This window comes from Grampus griseus (assembly GCF_964374135.1).
Source record: "Grampus griseus genome assembly, chromosome: 14".
Taxonomy (NCBI): domain Eukaryota; kingdom Metazoa; phylum Chordata; class Mammalia; order Artiodactyla; family Delphinidae; genus Grampus; species Grampus griseus.
The window spans coordinates 26,254,874-26,273,949 of NC_139008.1; the positions used below are offsets into that span (position 1 = coordinate 26,254,874).

At 49.5% G+C, this 19,076-nt stretch overlaps 1 protein-coding gene across 2 annotated transcripts in view; it reads right to left on the minus strand.

Moving 5' to 3' along the window:
• Positions 1-19,076, minus strand: part of ABCC1 (ATP binding cassette subfamily C member 1 (ABCC1 blood group)) — a 130,503-nt gene that overhangs the window by 38,829 nt on the left and 72,598 nt on the right. For both annotated transcript variants that reach the window (XM_082669667.1, XM_082669666.1), the window contains exons 11-16: positions 18,725-18,817; positions 16,425-16,628; positions 7,079-7,225; positions 5,406-5,493; positions 2,620-2,695; positions 257-383 (exon numbers count right to left, since the gene is read on the minus strand). In XM_082669667.1, coding sequence (XP_082525793.1) covers positions 257-383; positions 2,620-2,695; positions 5,406-5,493; positions 7,079-7,225; positions 16,425-16,628; positions 18,725-18,817 — 735 coding nt within the window. The remainder of the gene's footprint in view (positions 1-256; positions 384-2,619; positions 2,696-5,405; positions 5,494-7,078; positions 7,226-16,424; positions 16,629-18,724; positions 18,818-19,076) is intronic.

The following is a 19,076-nucleotide window of genomic DNA, read 5'->3' on the forward strand; positions in this document are numbered from 1 at the left end:
ATGAGTTTGAGTTTGCTGCAGACCACGCTGCAAGAAATGCTTATCGAGTGCCCACGACATGCCGGGCACTATTCTGGGTGCTGAGACACAGCAGGAAATAAATGACACCACAATCTTGCCTCCTAGGATGGCACAGAGAAGAGGAGAAAGGATGAAGCTGTTCCCACTTAACAAGGTCGTCATAAAAGAGAACACAATGTTGCCCTTGGCCTCCCCCTTGGCCATTAGTTACCCCACCCCCACCCAGGCCTCCTACCTTGATAGCCACGTGTCCCTCCACCTTGTCCATCTCAGCCAAGAGCGCTGAGAGCAGAGACGACTTCCCACAGCCCACCTGGCCCACCACAGCCACCAGGGAACCTTCCGGAATGGAGAAAGTGATGCTGAAACGACACGACACACCCTGGGGCTCAGCTGGGGGTGCTCGGCCCGCCCAAGCTGGATGGACCCCTGAGTGGAGAGAGAGACAGAAGGCAGGGCTGTCACGAGCCTTTGAGGTCTGGAAACTCCTCCCGCCGCATCTACGATGAGCTTAGCTCAGGGAACTGTCTCAGAGGCCTCTGGGCCTGAGGCCCATGACAGGTGCCGGGATGCACCTGCATCTTAGAAAAGATCCCGCGGGACAGACCTGAGGGGCTGAGCCACTATAAGGGGGCCGAGCAGAGGGGATCAGCTTTGCCTGGGGGCGTGATACAGGTGCCCAAGGGAGAGGACACCCCAAAACCAACACTGGAGGAAGAGTGAGCGTGCCCCAGACCCAGGGGACAGCCTGAGGAAAGGCCCATGGGTGTGAAATCACAGGCGTGATCAGGGGTGGACACGTCGATGACACAAGATGAGGCAGGGAAAGTAAGGCCAATCCTGAAGAGGTGGGTGGGTGGCAGCCAGACAGAAGAGGGCCTCAGAGGACACGTTTCCCAGCTGGGAGCCATGCAGGGGGTGAATCTGAGTTTCAGAAACACGTCTCTACAGAAATTGCCCTATGGCAGATAACAGTAATCGAAGTACAATAAAACAGGCTCAACACTGCCAGAAAGACTGGCCTCTCCAACGTGGACAGCAAAGTCGGAGCTGGGATTCCACCCACCCGGGGAAGAGCGGGTACGTCCAGGGCCTCCTTGGGTTCACCTACATCGGCTATTGGCTGCCTTCCAGCCGCTGCTATTATGATTTCAACATATTGGTGGAAAGGCTGATGGATTTTGCTGCCATTGTCTAATTCTTGTGTACCTGTTGCATGGTCACACTGATTGTTTTGTTCTGTGCCGGGAGGGGAATGGATTAAGGGGGCAGAACAGAACAGGAAGCCCGGTGAGGCAGCTCTTGTGATCATCCAGGCGAGACAGGAATATTTTATAGGCTGAGGAGAAAAAAGGTTTGGATGGAGAAATTTGCAGGGGATTCAAGGGGTGAGGAAAGGTGACTGGAACAAGAAGGTAAGGTCTTTGAGACTGGAAGGATGGAGGCAGGGATGGGGGCACAGGTACAGACTATTTAGTTGTGAAGCAAGACTAGAGACAAAAGTTAAAATTGAAGCAGGCAGAAGTTAAGTTAGACACAAGAAAGAACTTCCTAAACAAGCAGTCCCATCAAGGGAGGTGTTAACACAGATTCTTTTCTCTGGAGAGTTTGACCCTTGCCCCTCCCCATGTCCCCAGATAAAATACAGCAGTAATTTGGCTACCCAGTTAAGGGAGCAATTATTTAGGGGCATGGAGGATAAACCTGGCCCCTAAAAATGTCCCATGTGGCCCTGTGTTTGGGGGACTCCTTAAGGAGGCTTAAAAGAGCCCCTGGGCAAGGCCTCCGGTCAGAAAGAAATCAGAGGCAATTGACAAGTTACCCAGGGAATCAGGTCAATTCCCTGGATCCTGTGATTTGGAAAAATAAGGACCAGGGTGGGCAGGGTCCCAGATGTGGAAATGGTGTGAGAAAGGGTAAGCCAGGCAGCTGGGGGACCTTGGAGAGGATAGAGAACAACCCATCCTGATAGCAAACGTGAGTGGACAAGAATTCTTTTCAGCTGACCCAAGCCTTCCTGCCACCAGTGGTGGCATCACAACCTCAGACCCAGCCTGGCCAATCAGTGCACTCAGTCTCTTCTGGCACAGTGACTGGCTCAGGGAGGGGCATATAACCCAACCTGGGCCAATAAGAGGCAAGTGGGTCTCCTGATGAGGTAGGAGGGACACTTAGAGTCAATGGGGGCCATCTGGATCACAAGGGGAGAGGACGTCTGAAAAGGAAGCAGCACAGATGGAAGGGGAACAAAGACAAGATGGAGAGAGTCATGATGGCATTGTCTGAGCCCCTGGGTCCATGTCCCTGAAAGGGAACCTTCTCAGTTACGTGAACCAGAAATTTCCCTTTGTTGCCTAAACCTATCCGCTATCTGTACAAGGTTTGTCACGTACAGTCTGAGGGAACTCTCTGAGCCAGGCACACTCTCAGCTGCTTCTCCCTGAAGGCCAAGCAGGTGTGACTGGATCTTTCTGACAGATGAGCCAAACTAAGGCTCAGAAGGGCAGTGACCTATTCACGGTAACAGAGCTGGAGCGCAGCTGGAATTCAAACTTGTGCTTGCCCAGAGCCCCGTGGCTTTCTCCACGTCCCACTTACCCATGCAGCGTGGGAGGGTCGCTCCTGGCCCAAGTGAACGTGGCATTCTTCACAGTGATGCTGTTGGTGGCCCCAGCTGGAAAGCACCAGAGACAGTATGTCAGGCGTAGATGAAGCCACGGCCTGAGCGTGAACAGCAGGCTCTTACTGTTTGCTTTTCCTCATCAAGGGGTTCAACTCCAGCTGCTAGCCACTCACGCTAGGCATTATCTGGTTACATCAGTCACCGTTTCTAAAGAACTTCAACCAGCAGCTCTGGAGGCGGCCTCAGACCCAGAGAGCAGCAGGAAACCGCGAGAGGGCTCTGCCTTTGAAAGACAGGACGCTGCACCATCTGGAAAGGTCGGGGGACCCCTGGGGGCCTCCCTCACTCAGTCTTGGGAGGTTCCGGCAGCTCTGGCTGGGTGAGTCGAAAAGCAGCCAAGGTCACGGGGCACAAGCAGTGCCCTCATGCAGATGCCTGTCCATCAGCTCGGGCTGGCCCAGGGCCCTCACTACACCTCTGGGGCCCCTCCTTTATGTTCAAAGCGGGGTCCTTTGCCCTGAAACTCCTGGATTTCAGGGCAGCCTCCTAACTCACCTCCCTGCATCCCCCCCCTCCCCCGCTCCCTCCAGCCACTCTGCTCACATCACAGCAAGCCAGTCTTCCTAAAACACAGGCCACTGTAAACTGTGCAAACTCAGGGATGGAACAGGAAGTCGGGAATCGTGGCAGAGGAGGGGAGGGAGGGTGCTTGAGACGAAGCCTGCGTTATATGGACCCGCTGTGATTCTAGCACCTCTGCCTTCATCTACTTTCGCTCCCCTTATTTTCTTTTTACTCCACGCCCCTCACTTACAAAAACAACTTTTGACTCAATTATGAGCCAACTTAAAACCATCTAGAGAGAAGATGGGGGTGTTTTCAAGTTGTCCAATGAAGAAATAAATTCCCCCACCCATCAGAGAAACAAAAACTGTGGAGAGAGGAAGTTACTGGTTAACCTAACTTAACCTCCCCCTCCCCCATCACCCCCCTGAAACAGAGAACAAGGAGGAAGCTGGAAGGTGCTATTAAAGGAATTTAAGAAAAGCCACTTGAGTCGGTCAAGCTAGAGGCTGCAAGACGTGGCCCGGAGCTGCAAAGGGGGCCCCGCCTGGCACCCAGAGAATGTGGGTAAACATAAAGTCAAACCGCCCGGGAGACTGCTGTCAGGGCAGGAAGTGGGGCTGAGGCCCAGGCTGAGGCCCAGGGGTTTTCCAGTGTGACTCCTGTAGTGAGCTGTGAACGTCAAGAGCTCGAAACCTCCTCGGCTGCCCCAAATTTCAGCCCTGTGTTATGCAGGGAAATTTGACCCTGGTAGATGGCATCATTCCACATCGTGCGTGCGTGCGTGCGTGTGTGTGTTCACATCTGTGTATGTGTGTGTGTGTGTGTGTGTGTGTGTGTGAAGGGGGGAGTGACTCGGTCCTCACACAGCAGAAACTGGACGACCACGGGCCAGGGACATCGGGAGGGAGATTCCAGCGAGCAGTGGTTCTCAACTCAGGGTGACTTTGACCCCCGAGGGACACGATGTCTGGGGACATTTTTAGTTGCCAAAACTGGGGTAGGTGCTACTGGCATCTAGTGGGTAGAGGCCAGGGGTGCTGCTCAACATCCTATAATGCACAGGACGCCCCCGCAGCAAAGTGATCTTGCCCCAAATGTCGGTGGTATTGAGGCTGAGGAACCCTGCCCCCAGGCCGATCGCCTCTCACACATACTGGTGAAGGAACAACCACCGTGATCTTTGTTTGGCGGGCACTGTGCTGGGTGTTTTCACGTCACTGAGGACATCTGAATGCCTGCTAGGTGCCAGGCATCGCTCACACATTATTACCAACATATACACACATTCATTCTCCTGACCATATCTACTGGGCTCGGGAGCCAGACTGTGTGGGTTCAAATCCCCGTGCTGCCACTTCCTAGCTGGAGAACCACAGGCAAGTTACTTAACTTCTCTGTGCCTCACTTTCCTCGTCTGTAAAATGGGACTGATAATGGGATCAACTTCACAGGGCTGTGAGGAGAACATTATGCACAACAGACAGTCCTTAGAACAATGACTGTCACATAGTAGGTGCTCAATAAATCTCAGTGCAGAGATGTTCTACAGTGGGTGAGAGCACAGATTCTGCTGACGGGCTGCCAGTGTGAATCCTGACTCTACTTCTTATTGGCCGTGCAAGTTAACCAGATGAGTCTTCTCATCTGTAGGTGGGGGCCCCTCTCCTTGAGCTGCAGTGAGCAACGGACGGGGAGTACAGTGATGTCCTCAGGACGGGACGTGCGTGGCGGGACTGTCATTTCAGCAAAAGTGGTCACTACCATTAGTGCTATTAATATTTATTATTAAGTGCCTGGAAATCCCTGCTCAGGGGGGTTGACTAGGAAAGGATAAATTAATAAGCTATGAAATAAACAAACCTACCAATAAAAATCCATGTAACACCAGCCAAAGAAAGGCACCTGCATTTCCATTGCCCAGGTGGGGAAAGTGAGGCTCAGAGCACTGAAGTGACCTTCTCAAGGCTGCACAGCTAGTGGGGGTAAGGGGTTGGTCAATCTCCAACATCCTTGATTTGCCCATCCATCTGCCCAGTATGGAATCAAAGCCCAGGCCCTGGAACCCGGCCCTCAGGGGTGGACCTCTCCCAGGGAGGCTGCCTCTCAGCAAGAAAGCAAGATAACAGAAGTGCAAGTTCACCCTCCTGGGAAGACTAGGTAAGACCCTGCGCCCGCCCACTCTCCTGGGACACACCGTCTTTGATGGGCCATCGCTGGATGCTGTCGGGTTCCAGCTCCTCGTGGGAGAGGAAGATCCTGAGGCGCTTGAGGGAGACACTCGCCTACACAGAAAGCAACGACAAGGTGTAGTTATTTTGAAAAACGTCTCTGCAAAACAGACCGAGGCTAACTTACAGTGGTTTCCTCTGGGTGCAGAGGGGCCCACATCCTCCCTTATTTCTGAAGGTGCTGCAGTGCCACATCTTAGAATAAAAAACAAAAAGGGTTTTGGTTCTTGTTTGCTTTCCTTTAAAAGCCTACAACCGGTATTAAAAAAGACAGCGGGGGACTATCGTAGCTGACAAGGGCCCTAAGGAATAACCGAAGGCAATGGCCCCGTTTAAGACAAACTTGCGACTTGGAGATAAACGTGTCCTGGAGATTGAATGCATGGCATGGTGGTTATGGCCAACAACACTGTATAATAAACTTCAAAGTTGCTAAGAGACTAGAACTTAATGGTTCCCCCCCACAAAAAAAGAAATGATAATCGTGGCACGTGACAGGAGTGTAGCTGACGCTATGGCGATAACTGTATAGCAACATATCCACGGATCCAATCACCACATTGCACACGTTGAACACAATGTGAATTATGGTTCTACAAAAATAAATTTTTAAAAAAAGCAAAGGTTCTGATTCAAACAGCCCAATGGTAAGGACATTTCTGAGATAATCCAAAAAATTTTAATATGAACTGGGTATTAAGAGATTACTGTTAATTTTGTTAGGTGTGATAATGGTGTTATACTTATGTAAGAAGAAATTTGTGCTGAAGTATTTATGGGTGAAATGCCAAGAGGTCTGTGATTTGCTTTAAAATTCTTCGGCAAAGAGAGAAAGTAATGAAGGGAAGAAGGAAGACAGAAAAACGATTAGACAAAGTAACTGTGGCAAAATGTTGACTCTGGGTGACAGGCACACAGCATTCTCATGCTATTCGCTCCACTTCTGTGTATATTTGAAATTGTTCGTAATAAGAAGGGGTTTTACTGGCTTATTTTTTAAAAAAAAACCTTGACCAGGGCTTGTACAACCAAATCTTAATCTTAATTTGTCTATGTGGCTAAGAAAAGGGTTTTCACAGGAAAACGTGCAAGGCTAGGGAGAAGAGTGTGACAAATGCTGTCGGCAGCAAAGTGCAGGAGCTTCAGATGGTGCAAGTGCGACTGAGCGGTTCCCTCTCGTTACAGAACCACTGCAGGGACTGGGGGGATTCTAGGGGGGCCAGCTGGGGTTTTTCAAATGGTGAGCCAAGGCCTGTGAATGGGTTGCAAAACCAATTTAGTGGGTCAAAAGCTGCATTTTTTGAAGAAACAGAACAGGATAAGGTAGGGCACGGTGGAACAGACTCGATCAGAATAGAAGAGGATCAAATGTTTCAGAAAGAATCCTGCAGAGCTTAGGACAGCCTAGCTGCAATAACTTGTTTCATACACTCGAGTGTGCGCCGAGAAGTAAAACGTATGTCTCTCTTTGGGGCAGGACCAAAAAAGCACGAAGGCCACTAGTCTGGGCCTTGATAAGCCCCCCGGCCACAGTGGGATGGGTTGCACAGAGGGAGCTGCATCCAGGGGGATTTTCATGCCCTTTTGCTTTGTTTCCCCCAGAGACCCCCTCTCTGAAGTTCCCCAGCCTCGCCTGTACCTGCACGATGCTGCTGATGACCATGGGGAGAATATTCAGGGGGAAGCGAAGGATGTTGAACAAGGCCAAGGACACGAAGGCCTTCTGGGCATCCAGGATGTTGTTCTTGTCGATGGTCACGTAGACGGCAAACGTGCACAAGGCCACCTGCAAGCAGAGGCCAAGTCAGAGTCCCAGTCATAGAAGCAGTGACCTGCGCCCGGGGAAGTTGCTCCAGCCTCCTGGTGTGAGCTGCAGGGGCTGACGACTGGCCTCTGGAGGCAGCAGAAATGCCAGAACAGTGTCTAGCACACAGCAGGCACTCACTAAACACCCAGAGAACGAACTGGATAAACCAATGACCAGAAGCCAGAAGTCCGGGCCATTCCCACCAACATTCTCCATGGGACACCGGATGGCATTCTCAGGGTCCCTCAACATCACCAAGCATGATCCCACCTCCGGATCTTTGTTCTTGCAGTTCCCTCTGCCCGAAATGACCTTCCTATCCAGACAGTGGCCTGGTTACTCCCTCTTCCCGTTCCAAGAGGCTGCCCTACCCAAAACAGCCCTGCTACTTCCCTCCATCCTTTTATCCTGGTTTATTTTTCTTCATAACACCTATCACTACCTTACATTGTAAGATTATAGGTGTTTATTGTCTTGTCTCCTGCAGTGTGAAATGCAAACGCCACAAAGGCAAGGACTTTTGTACACGGCTGCATCCTCAGGGCCTAGAATGACCCCAGGCACATAGGAGCACCAAGACCTCACGTAAGTCACCTCCTCTCCCCATGCCTCCGACATCTCATCAGTGAAATGGATGTGGAGGATTCGTGCTACTGTTGAAAGCTCCTTCCAGCTTAGAGTATAGGGTTTTATACCCCCAGGAAAGGAACATAGGTTTTCAAAAAAAAAAAAGAAAGAAAAAGAAAAACAAACAGCCAAGGGTCCCCCAAAGGCTACTCCCTTCCCCACAAAGTCAGACCTGCCTTAAGCCTTGCAGTGGGGCCTGGGATTTCAATTCCCAGGCAATCGGAATTTGGGTTCGGTTGTTTGAGACAGCAGCACTTCACTTCCCTCGCCAGGAAAAAGGAAGGACCCCTGAATAATCCAAGGCTGGGCTGCGTGGCTTAGGAGGGAAAAGATCAACAGGTGGATCTCCATGCCCCGCCCACCTGTTGGCCCCCGAGCAGTGCCAGGTGTTGCCGGAGGAGGCTAATAACATCCCCCCTGAGATCACCTGGTATACACCACCAAAGCAATCTGGAAAACCGTGCACCCTAGCAGATGGGCAAAAGTCTCTACCCCATGCTAGTCCCAGGCGCCAAGAGCCACTAAAGGCTTTCCCTAGGGGAAACAAATTGCTTGGGACCTCATTCTTGAGCTCAGGGCAGATGTCCGGCAATCAGGAGATGGCGGAGTGGCCAAGATTCTGGTGTGGATGCGGTCCAGGGTGTTTTCAGGGTCTCAGCTGCCTCACTTCTTTTTTACCTATTAAAAGGTCCTACATCTTAAAAATTAAATCCATAAGCTCTGTCTGTTTATCAGCTGGGTGACCCTGAGCTGTGATGTCACCTCAGCTCTCCAATGGAGCCTCTGTTTTTCCGTCTATAAAATGGGGGTCATGATACGTATTCGCAGGGCTTCTGGCAGCAAGGAATCAGGCACTTGTGCAGAGTGCTTAGCCCTGTGCCTGGGGCACAGTAAAATGCAGTAGATGGTGGCTGTTCTATTTCTTGTTTCAGGACTTGGTCCAAACTCCTTGGACTATTTTTCCAAAGAGTCTATTAACTGGTTCCCAAGAACAAGGTACTGGAAAGCAGAGCTGGTTCCTGTTCTGGTTCTGACATTAACGAGCGAGGTGACCCTGAGGGGAGACAGAAATTTTCCAGGATCCTTGGCCAGGAGGGAAGTTAGATGCTCAAAAAGCCACTGACACCTGATCCCTGGGATGGCTGCACACACAGGTCCCCTCCTCCAGGTAGTGATGACGTACTTGCCTCTTAGCCAGAGATTCTCCTCACTCAAAACTCTCTAAACACATCCACGTAGAGGAACAGTATTCAGCCATAAAAAGGAATGAAGTGCTGACACCCACTACAACATGGACGAACCCAGAAAACATGATGCTAAGTAAAAGGAGTCAGACAGAGAGGCCACACGTGTTATATGATTCCATTTAAATGAAATACCCAGAAAAGGCAAATCTACAGAGACAGAAGGTAGATTAGTGGGTGCCCGGGGATGGGGGGGGGGGGAACGGGGGGATGGGAGTGACTGCCAGTAAGTACAGGGCTTCCTTCTGGGGTGATGAAAGTGCTCGGGAATTAGACAGTGGAGATGGTTGCCCAACCTTGTGAATATACTAAACACCACTGAACTGTACACATAAAAGTGGTGAATTATATGTCAATAAAAATAATAAAATTTTTGGGCTTCCCTGGTGGCGCAGTGGTTGAGAGTCCGCCTGCCAATGCAGGGAACACGGGTTCGTGCCCCGGTCTGGGAAGATCCCACATGCCGCGGAGCGGCTGGGCCCGTGAGCCATGGCCGCTGAGCCTGCGCGTCCGGAGCCTGTGCTCCACAACGGGAGAGGCCACAACAGTGAGAGGCCCGCGTACTGCAAAAAATAATAATAATAATAAAAATAATAATAATAAATTAAAAAAAAATAATCTCTCCAATATCAGTCTATTTTACTCAGTATAGAAGCCAAAGTCTTGACTCAGGCTCAGGGGCCACCTGATTCCTAAACGTCCCTTTTCTGAACTCTTGTGCCCTCCTCTCCTACCACTCTCCCACCTCCTTCCCTCTGTTCCAGCCCCGCTTGCCTCCACGATTATTCCTTTTTGGGGCAGCACAGTCCTGCCTCAGGGCCTCTCACTCTTCCCTCTCCCTGGTCAGGCCCCTGACCACCATTAGGTTAAGACTCAAGTATCACCTTCTCAGTGAAGGCTCTGATCATCCCTTTTGTTGTTGTTGTTTGTTCTTTTGGGTTTTTTTGGCTGCGCTGTGCAGCATGGGGGATCCTAGTTGCCTGACCAGGGATCGAACCCATGCCCCCTGCAGTGGAAGCACAGAGTCTTAACCACTGGACCACCAGGGAAGTCCCGTGATCACCCTATTTAAAAACTGCAAGCCCTCCCTATCACTCTAACCAGAACCTTTTTTTCCCATAGCACTTATGACAGTTTAGCATACTATATATTTATCATACTGGTGTGCATTATCTGTCTCTCCCAGTTAGAACGAATGAACACCCCATGAGCGTGCGGATTATTGTCTTTAGTATTCACTGCTCTATCATCAGTGCCTAGGACAGCACCTGGATCATGGCAGACACCCAGGAAATGTTTGTGGGTGGGTGGATGGATGGCTGGGTAGACAGGTGGATGGAGAGGTAGGCAGATGGATGGGTAGGCAGGTGGATGGATTTGCCCAAGGGCGAGAAAGCACACACTCAAGGGTGTCTCTTCAGCAACAGAGAAAATCAGGCCTCAGGCATCTCACCACCAGAATATCCCAGCTCCACTGGCCCAACTAATAGGGTGGCTGCTGGCAGCACAGGAAGCGCATTAAGAGGGAGAAACATCGCATGGTCCCCATCAGATCCACATCATCCACTTCTCCAGGAAGCAGAGGTCACTCATTCATCCATCAGTTGTTAATTGGGCACCTACTGTGTGCCAGGCACTGTGTGAGGCAGAGGTCACTCATTCATCCATCAGTTGTTAACTGGGCACCTACTGTGTGCCAGGCACTGTGTGAGGCAGCCTTGGAGATCCTGAGACGCACGGTCTAGTGGGGAACAGATATGCACCAGGGTCTCTCTAGCACGAGTGTCTGCATGTGGAGGTGGACGGGGAGCTGGGGTTTGCTACAGCCTTATAAAGGGTGAGGGTCCAGGATGCGAAAAATCCTTCGCAAACAAGGAAGACTACCGCCCCCCTCTAAGTGCTAAAAGAGCCTCCCCCCCATGCTGAGAAACGGGGCAAATGACGGAACCAACTTCCCCAGCCCAACCCCTAAAAATCTGCCATCTCTCCATGAGGACATCTGTTCCTTCTGCCTGGTCGGCATCCACTCTTGTTGCTGGTAACAAAACGTCAGTTTTCCTTTGGGGAGCTGAACCTCCCGCAACCTCAGTCCATGAGCTTCAGCCACAGATGAACTGCCCATACCGGACCCGACCCCAATCTCCAAAGAAGCCACATGACCCAGGCCTGGCCAATCCAAGCATCCCTGCTCCCTGGCCCCAGTGATTCAGGGACAAGCATGCAGCCAACCGCAATCAATGAGACTCAACCCCACAGCTTTGCAGGAACTAATGGGAAAAGGGGAGCTCTCTCCTTGGTTACTGTGGTTACTGAGATGACAGAATCAACTGTAATCACATGGCGAGTTTCCATCTGACAAAGAAACCACCATGGAGAAAGCAGAGCTGGGAGACAGAGGAGGAATTATACCCAACATTATCTCTGGAGCATCTAGGTCCAGCCACACCCGAAACCCCAGTCGTGCTTAAAACCAGCACCTTCCTAGACTTCTCAGTTTTGTGACTCAAAAATCTCCCTTTCACTTTTTTACTCTAGTGGACCTATGTTAGGTTTCTGCCACTTGCAAGATAGTTCCTGACTAATAGAGTTTATTCAAATCTTCTGTCCATTCATTTAGTCAGTCATTCCTCTACATACACCTAGTGAGTGGGTACCGTTTGCCAAGTCCTCTATGCTCTAGGGATACAAGCAAAAAAAGACAAGGTCCATGTATGTTCTGGTCAGCAGAGAACTGCACAACAGGTAATTAGCATATGGAATGATAATTATTCTAAAGAAGGGACGGACATACAAGGCACAGAGAAGGCAAGAAGCTCACAAACCTTCCAAGAGAGCAAATGTTAAATACTGACAGGGATGCTATTTTAGGAAAGTGCACTAGGTGGACATGAGGACATGATAAATGCCAGGCTCTATATTCCAGAAAAACAGTCCCATCAATCCTGCCACATGGCATCCCTATTCCTGCCTGACCTCCCCAGGCCTCTGTCTTCCATCACACCTACCAGTGGGTAAACACCACATCATCCTTGAAGTGCAGGAATTCACCAGTGGAAAGCACATGCAAACACCTTCCAAGGGAACAGAAGGCCACATATTTTATCCTAATGTAGTCAGAGGCTTCAGTGTCTCGGTCTGGGCCAAGGTCCCCGACTGACCCCTGGGCTCATCTGTTTCATGCCAAACAGCTGAACCAACACCGTCTCTGGAAGCCCATCATCGCCCAAAAACTTTATGGCAAATTCAAGGTCAAGAAAAGCCAGTCCCACTCTTAAGCATCTCTTGCTGTGGGCTCCTAACGGAAGCCAGGGCAGGAGATGATATTTGAAGGGTTAGCAGTGAGGGTGACAAGCTGGAAACTGCAGGTTTTGTCAGAGGATCTGATGTACAGAGCAAAGGGTTACGGGGAAAGGGGAAAAGGTCCCCTTCGTCCTAAGTGTAACACAACCCACCGACTAAACCTTATTGCCTGATCCTTCTGACTGCAGATCTTTTCCTATTTAAAAAAAATGCAATCCAAATGCCTTGAATTTCTGTGTGATTTGCTATCACTTGCATAAAAGTAAAGTAAATAGAAGAGATGGTTAAGTTTGATTACATTTATTGCATATAGTCAATGTTATGCTGGTATACATGCAGGCTCTCTCTGGAAAAACACAAAAGAAACCGGTATGGAGAGGGAAGCTAGGTGATGGGGGTCTGCGGAGAGAAAGAGCAGTGCCTTTCACTGCAGACTGGTGGTTCTCAACTGGGGGACATTTGGCAATGTTTGGAGACAATCAAGAATTGACTGTCATAACTGGGGAGGTGGGGAGCAGAGGTACCACCTGGCGTCTAGTGGGTAGAGGCCAGGGATGCTGCTAAGCATCCCACAATGCACAGGACAGCACCACCACCACAGACACAATGAATTACTGGGTCCCAAACGTCAGCAGCGCTGGGGCTGAGAAACGCAGCTGCAGGCCCTCTGTGGAACAGCTTTAACTGTTCTTACCACGCGAATGCATTACTTTCTGTTTTTAAATTAAAATGTATCATATATACAATAAGGACTATTTAGCAGTCGTATTTAATACATAGAGACTATTTAACAGTTTTAAAAAAAAAAGAACGAACATCCTCTCTACCATCCAGTCTTATATTTTTACTTTTGAAAAAAACCAAGAGAGTCGCTAAGGACCTGGGGGAAAGCTGGAGAGACTGGAGTATGAAAAGAATCAGACAGCAGACCCTTCCAGCCTGGAATGCTGGAGGGGAGCTGGAGGGGAGCTGGAGGGGAGCTGGAGGGGATCTTAGGGAACACTGAATCTCAGAACAGCTAAGAGACGTCTCTGCTTGGGCCAACTCCAGTCAATTGGCAGCGGTCACCTGGAGGGTTGCTTGAACGTAACTCAGTGGGAGAGAGCACCACGACAGACCGGGGGTGTCTGCTGTGGTATGGGGGCGGGGGAGGGCAGGGCCCGAATGTCACGTCCCTGGGGCCTAACCCCTTCATCTTTCACGCTCAAAAACCCAGAGGCAGGGAGGTGAAATGACCGCTGCAGGTCACACCATGAGCTGGCAGGAGAATTCAGCAGGGGTCCTGACTCTCAGCAAAACATTCCATTCCTCTAAGCCAGGGCTCAGCCAACTATGGCCTGTGGTCGACCCATCTGTGTCTGGGCCCGTGAGCTTAGGATGGATCTTATACTTTTAAAGGATCAAAAAAAAAATCAAAATATTTCATGACACATGAAGAGTGTATAAAATTCAGATTTCAGTGTCTATAAAGTAATGTTTACAGGAACACGGCCACACCCATTCATTCCGTGTTATCCACAGCCGCTCCTGCACTACACCGGCAGAGATGAGCAGCTGCAACAGAGGTCGCACGACTCAACACCCAAAATACTTGCTAGCTGGTCCTATACAGGAAATGTTTGCTTACTCCTCCTTTTTCCCAGTGTTTCTCAAACTTTAATGTGCATACAAATCACCCAGGGGGAGATTGCTAATACTCAGGTCTGTCTTAGCCTGGTCTGGGGTGAGGCCCGAGAATCTGCATTTCTAATAAGCAACCCTGTGATGCCAGTGCTGCTGATCCATGGGCCCCACTGCTGAGGACAAAGCGTGGATCCCAAACCAAGAGCATCAGCAGCACCTGGGAACATGTCAGAAATGCAAATACTCCGGGCCCACCTAGACCGACTGGATCTGAAACTCTGAGTGGGGCCCAGTGAGCTGCATTTTAACAAGCTCTCCGGGTGACTGGGAGGCCCACACAAGTTTGAGCATCACTGATTTCCACCACACTGCCTTGTGTTCCGGTTAAGACTCTGGGAGACATTAAGCTGAGCCTAAAAAAATCCAGTGTCAGAATGGATACACTTTGACAAACACTGAAAAGGCAGGAGTTTCCTTCAACATTCCACCTGCAACTCCGCTGTGATGAAGCGGATGGCAGCCGAACAGAAAATTGTTTCTAATTTATGAAAATGTGTGGTTTTAGTCATAGGAACTTCCCATAAGAATATATATTTGCCAACATAGCTAAGTAATACTTATTAGCACAACATCTTTTAAAAAGAATGACATAGTTAATAATATAAAGACAGAGAGAAAAAATAAACATGGGCGGGGCATGATCTGAAGTCCTCCATAACCATGCTCAACTGTCAACTGAGCTTAAAGGGTTTCCACAGTCCATACTGTCTCCTGGTTTGGGGCCAGCTTTGGAAAACAGTTAACTCACACTATTGTCTTTAAACTTTTCAAAGTTGGCCAGCTAGGGGTAGACCCATTACAGTACCCCAAGACATGTATATGGGAACATTCAGGGCAATGTGGGTCATAACTGCAAAGAAGAGGGACCAGCCTAAAAGGCCAGCAACGAGAGATGGGTTAAGTCAACTACAGCACATCCATGCTCTGGACAAGCACACATCATTAAAATAGACGAAGCAGGGCTTCCCTGGTGGCGCAGTGGTTGAGAGTCCACCTGCCGATGCAGGGGACACAGGTTTGTGCCCCAGTCCGGGAGGATCCTACATGCCACGGAGTGGCTGGGCCCGTGAGCCATGGCTGCTGGGCCTGCACGTCTGGAGCCTGTGCTCCACAACGGGAGAGGCCGCAACGGTGAGAGGCCCACGTACCGGAAAAAAAAAAAAAAAAAAAAAAAAACAGATGAAGCAGATCTGAACACATGAACTGAGAGAGATTACATATCAAGTCCAAAGGTCTAGAACACCATGTAAGTATGAGTTCATTTGAATATATTACAAATATTTTTAAAATATCTATATGCATAATTTTCCTAAAAAGACATACAAAACTGTCACTTTGGAGGAAAGGGACAGATGGAGGGGAGGACAATATACTTTTCATTTCATAACTTTCTGTACAGTTTGAATTTTTTTTCAGTGAATGACAAATATTTGTTGAGCGCCTATTATGCACCATTTTAGGCACCAGCATACAGCAGTGAACAGAAGAAATCCCTGACATTCTAGTGGAGAGAGGCAGACAATTCATGAAATAATAGGTGACTTTCAGAGTATGTTTGGCATTGCCACTTGAAGTGTGGTCCACAGGTTACTGCCAATCTGCGGTTTGTGACCAGATGACAGTAGATAAGGAGCTGATACCATAATGTAGCTCAACTATGGCAACAAGCATGCATGTAGTTCAGCTGACATTTTTTTTTCTTAGCAAGACTTTCTCGGGACTTCCCTGGTGGCGCAATGGTTAAGAATCCACCTGCCAGTGCAGGGAACATGGGTTCAAGCCCTGGTCCAGGAAGATCCCGCATGCCGTGGAGCAACTAAGCCTGTGCGCCACAACTACTGAGCCTGCACTCTAGAGCCTGCGAGCCACAACTACTGAAGCCCGCGTGCTTAGAGCCTGTGCTCCACAACAAGAGAAGCCACCGCGATGAGAAGCCCGCGCACCACAACAAAGAGTATCCCCCACTCGCCGCAACTAGAGAAAGCCTGTGTGCAGCAACGAAGACCCAACGCAGCCAAAAAAAAAAAAAAAAGACTTTCTCAATGAAGGAAGCAGACAGCAGAAGTTTACATTCCACCACAAACTTCTCATCTTATCGTGAACCTGTAACAAACAGTTCCTGAACTAGCTACTTTGAGTATCCCTGGGCTGGAAGCTGTAAATGCTGTGAATAAAACAAAAGGTGGGAGTAGCACTATTAAAAAGGAGTGGTTGGAGAAGGCTTTGCTGACTTGCTGAAACAGTGACTTCTGAAAAATATTTAGGCATGACAACACAATAAAACATCAAACAATGTGGGCCAGGATAAACTTGGCTTCACTCACCAGGAAAGGTGTGCAGACCCAGGTGAAGGTCCCCACGGCGGCCAGGTAGGCAGATTTCTTCAGCACCTTCAGCTCCTCCTGCCTGATGGCCAGTACCTTATCTTTGAATGCCAGCTCCCAGGCGTAAAGTTTTAGCACTTTGATCCCATTCAGAATTTCATTCATCAGCTTAATCCGATTGTCTTTGCTCTTCATGTGGGCCACCTTCGAAGAGAGGAGCAGTCAATACCACACCTGGGGGCCGGCTGCTCACTTCTGGCCCTGGCATCAGACCAACACTCAACAACCCCACCTATTAAAAATGGGCCGTCCTAAGGGTGGGAAAGCTGGCCTGCAATCCCTATGAACCCTAACTCTTGACCCTGAGAGCACTCCAAGGGATTCTTTTTTCAAGGGAAAAAAAACTGCTTCGAATCACATTAAATTTGACATCAGAGAAACCTCTTAAATTCAGAAGGGAGGAAGAGAGGCAAGAAAAACCTTTCAGGTATCCAGGGAGGAAGGGGCACGTGCCCTACTCTGCTGATCTAAACCGAGAGATGATATTTTTTTTCTTCCATTTTCTTATTTTCTTTATTGCTTTTCAGGCAGTACACAGTTGTTAAAATGCTGAAGTGTTTCTGTACCAGCTAGCACTGGTTCTGACCATTTGGGTGCCCATGCTGCAGAGTTGTTAAATATTTTTAATGCCACCTGGCATTTTCCTTACGCCAGGCACTTTTCTAAGCTTTTCAAGTGCATTTAGTTCTGCTCACGAGAACCCTATCATTAAGTGTTATGTCATTCCTGGGTCACAGAAGAGGACAGTTTAAGCAACATGAGGTCAAAGCCAGAGACTGAAGCCATTTCAGAGGTGGGCCGTTCAGGGAAGAGGCTAAGAGTCGACACAGCCCCATGCCCCTCCCACGCGTCTCCTCCCTTCTCCCCAAACCTCATTCCAACAGCCCCACGTCCTGCAACTCTTCTCTCCTTCGGCATCACCAGCGCGGCCAAGCTCTCTCATTTGAAATTCCACAGGCACATCATAAACAGCCATCAGTGGGGGAGCAGAGGAATGAACTCTGGCCTGTCTCTGCTATGGACCATCAGGCACGAGTTCAAGACAATGAAGTCAGACCACATGGCATGCTGCAGAAAGATCCCCCAGGCATGGTGTCGGACGATAAAATCACTCTGCCAAACAGCCCCGTTTGTGTTAAAATATATATGGTGATAACACCACGACACACACACACATATACACACCAAGCCTAACTATAGAGTTAGTCCGATCTCTATATAAACACATCAAAAGTTCTAGAAGGATTTGCTTCAGTGTGTTAAGAGGACAGGGAAGAGGGGCTTCCCTGGTGGCGCACTGGTTAAGAACCCGCCTGCCAATGCAGGGGATACGGGTTTGAGCCCTGGTCCGGGAAGATCCCACATGTCGCGGAGCAACTAAGTGCGTGTGCCGCAACTACTGAGCCTGTGCTCTAGAGTCCGCAAGCCACGACTACTGAGCCCACGTGCCACAACTACTGAGCCCGTGTTTCACAACTACTGAAGCCCGCATGCCTAGAGCCCGTCCTCCACAACAAGAGAGACCACCGCAATGAGAAGCCCGCGCACCACAAGGAAGAGTAGCCCCCGCTTGCCGCAACTAGAGAAAGCCTGCGTGCAGCAACGAAGACCCAACACAGCCAAAAATAAATAAATAAATAAATAAAATTAAAAAAAAAAAAAAAAGAGGACAGAGAAGGGACATGCCCTTTTAATCTATATACTTTTGTATTATTTGAACTTCCTTTTATAATGAAAAGGCATTCACTCTGTTACTTGAGTATTTAAAAACTTAAAAAATACGAAGTATCTCTGAAAATAAAGAGTTTAACCCTGCGACCAGCATAAGGAAATGGGGAGAAAAGCAAGGGGTGATTTTTGCTCAGCTCTTGAAAATGCACACACACAGAAAGGAATACACCCGTGGGAAATAAGGAATCTCTTGGAGGCTCACAGATGGGACTTCAGTCACTGGCCCATGAGGTCTAACTATTTCGGGAGCTCTCAACCTCAGCGACCCAATGTAATAACCTGGGAAGCTTTAAAAACTCCCAATGCCCAGGCCTCACCCACATTAGATGAATCAGAATCCCTGGAACTGGGCCTAGGCATCAGCATTTGTTAAAGCTCCCCAGGGGGTTCCCACAGGCAGACAAGGCTGAGACCCCCAAGGTCTGTGCAGAAGGAACTCAACTAACACCCAAGTGGAAAGGCCTTAGGCAGGGGTGCAGCTTGGAGCCCTGTGCAGACACACCCCCTACCTGGTAGGTCTTGGTCTTCATGGCCATCACTGCATTGAGGGGAACCATGAAGATCATCACAGCCACTCCAGCCAGAACGGAGGGGCCCAGGTTCTATGGAAGGAACAAGAACAAAGGCCTTAGCACGGGGCTTCCACGGGCTGAGCCACCCAGTGTAGGCACATTACTTTTCAGATTTATCCGGGAGCATCCCTTGGGGTCCCACAAACCCTGTAAGAACGTTCAAGGCCACAATCCTTTATCCGAAACCCTTGGGACCAGGTTGAGTTTTGCAAATGAGAGCTTAAGGATTTCAGAAAGGTAACAGGATGTGGAGCAGAAAACAGTGAACATGGCCCACCTGACGGCTTCT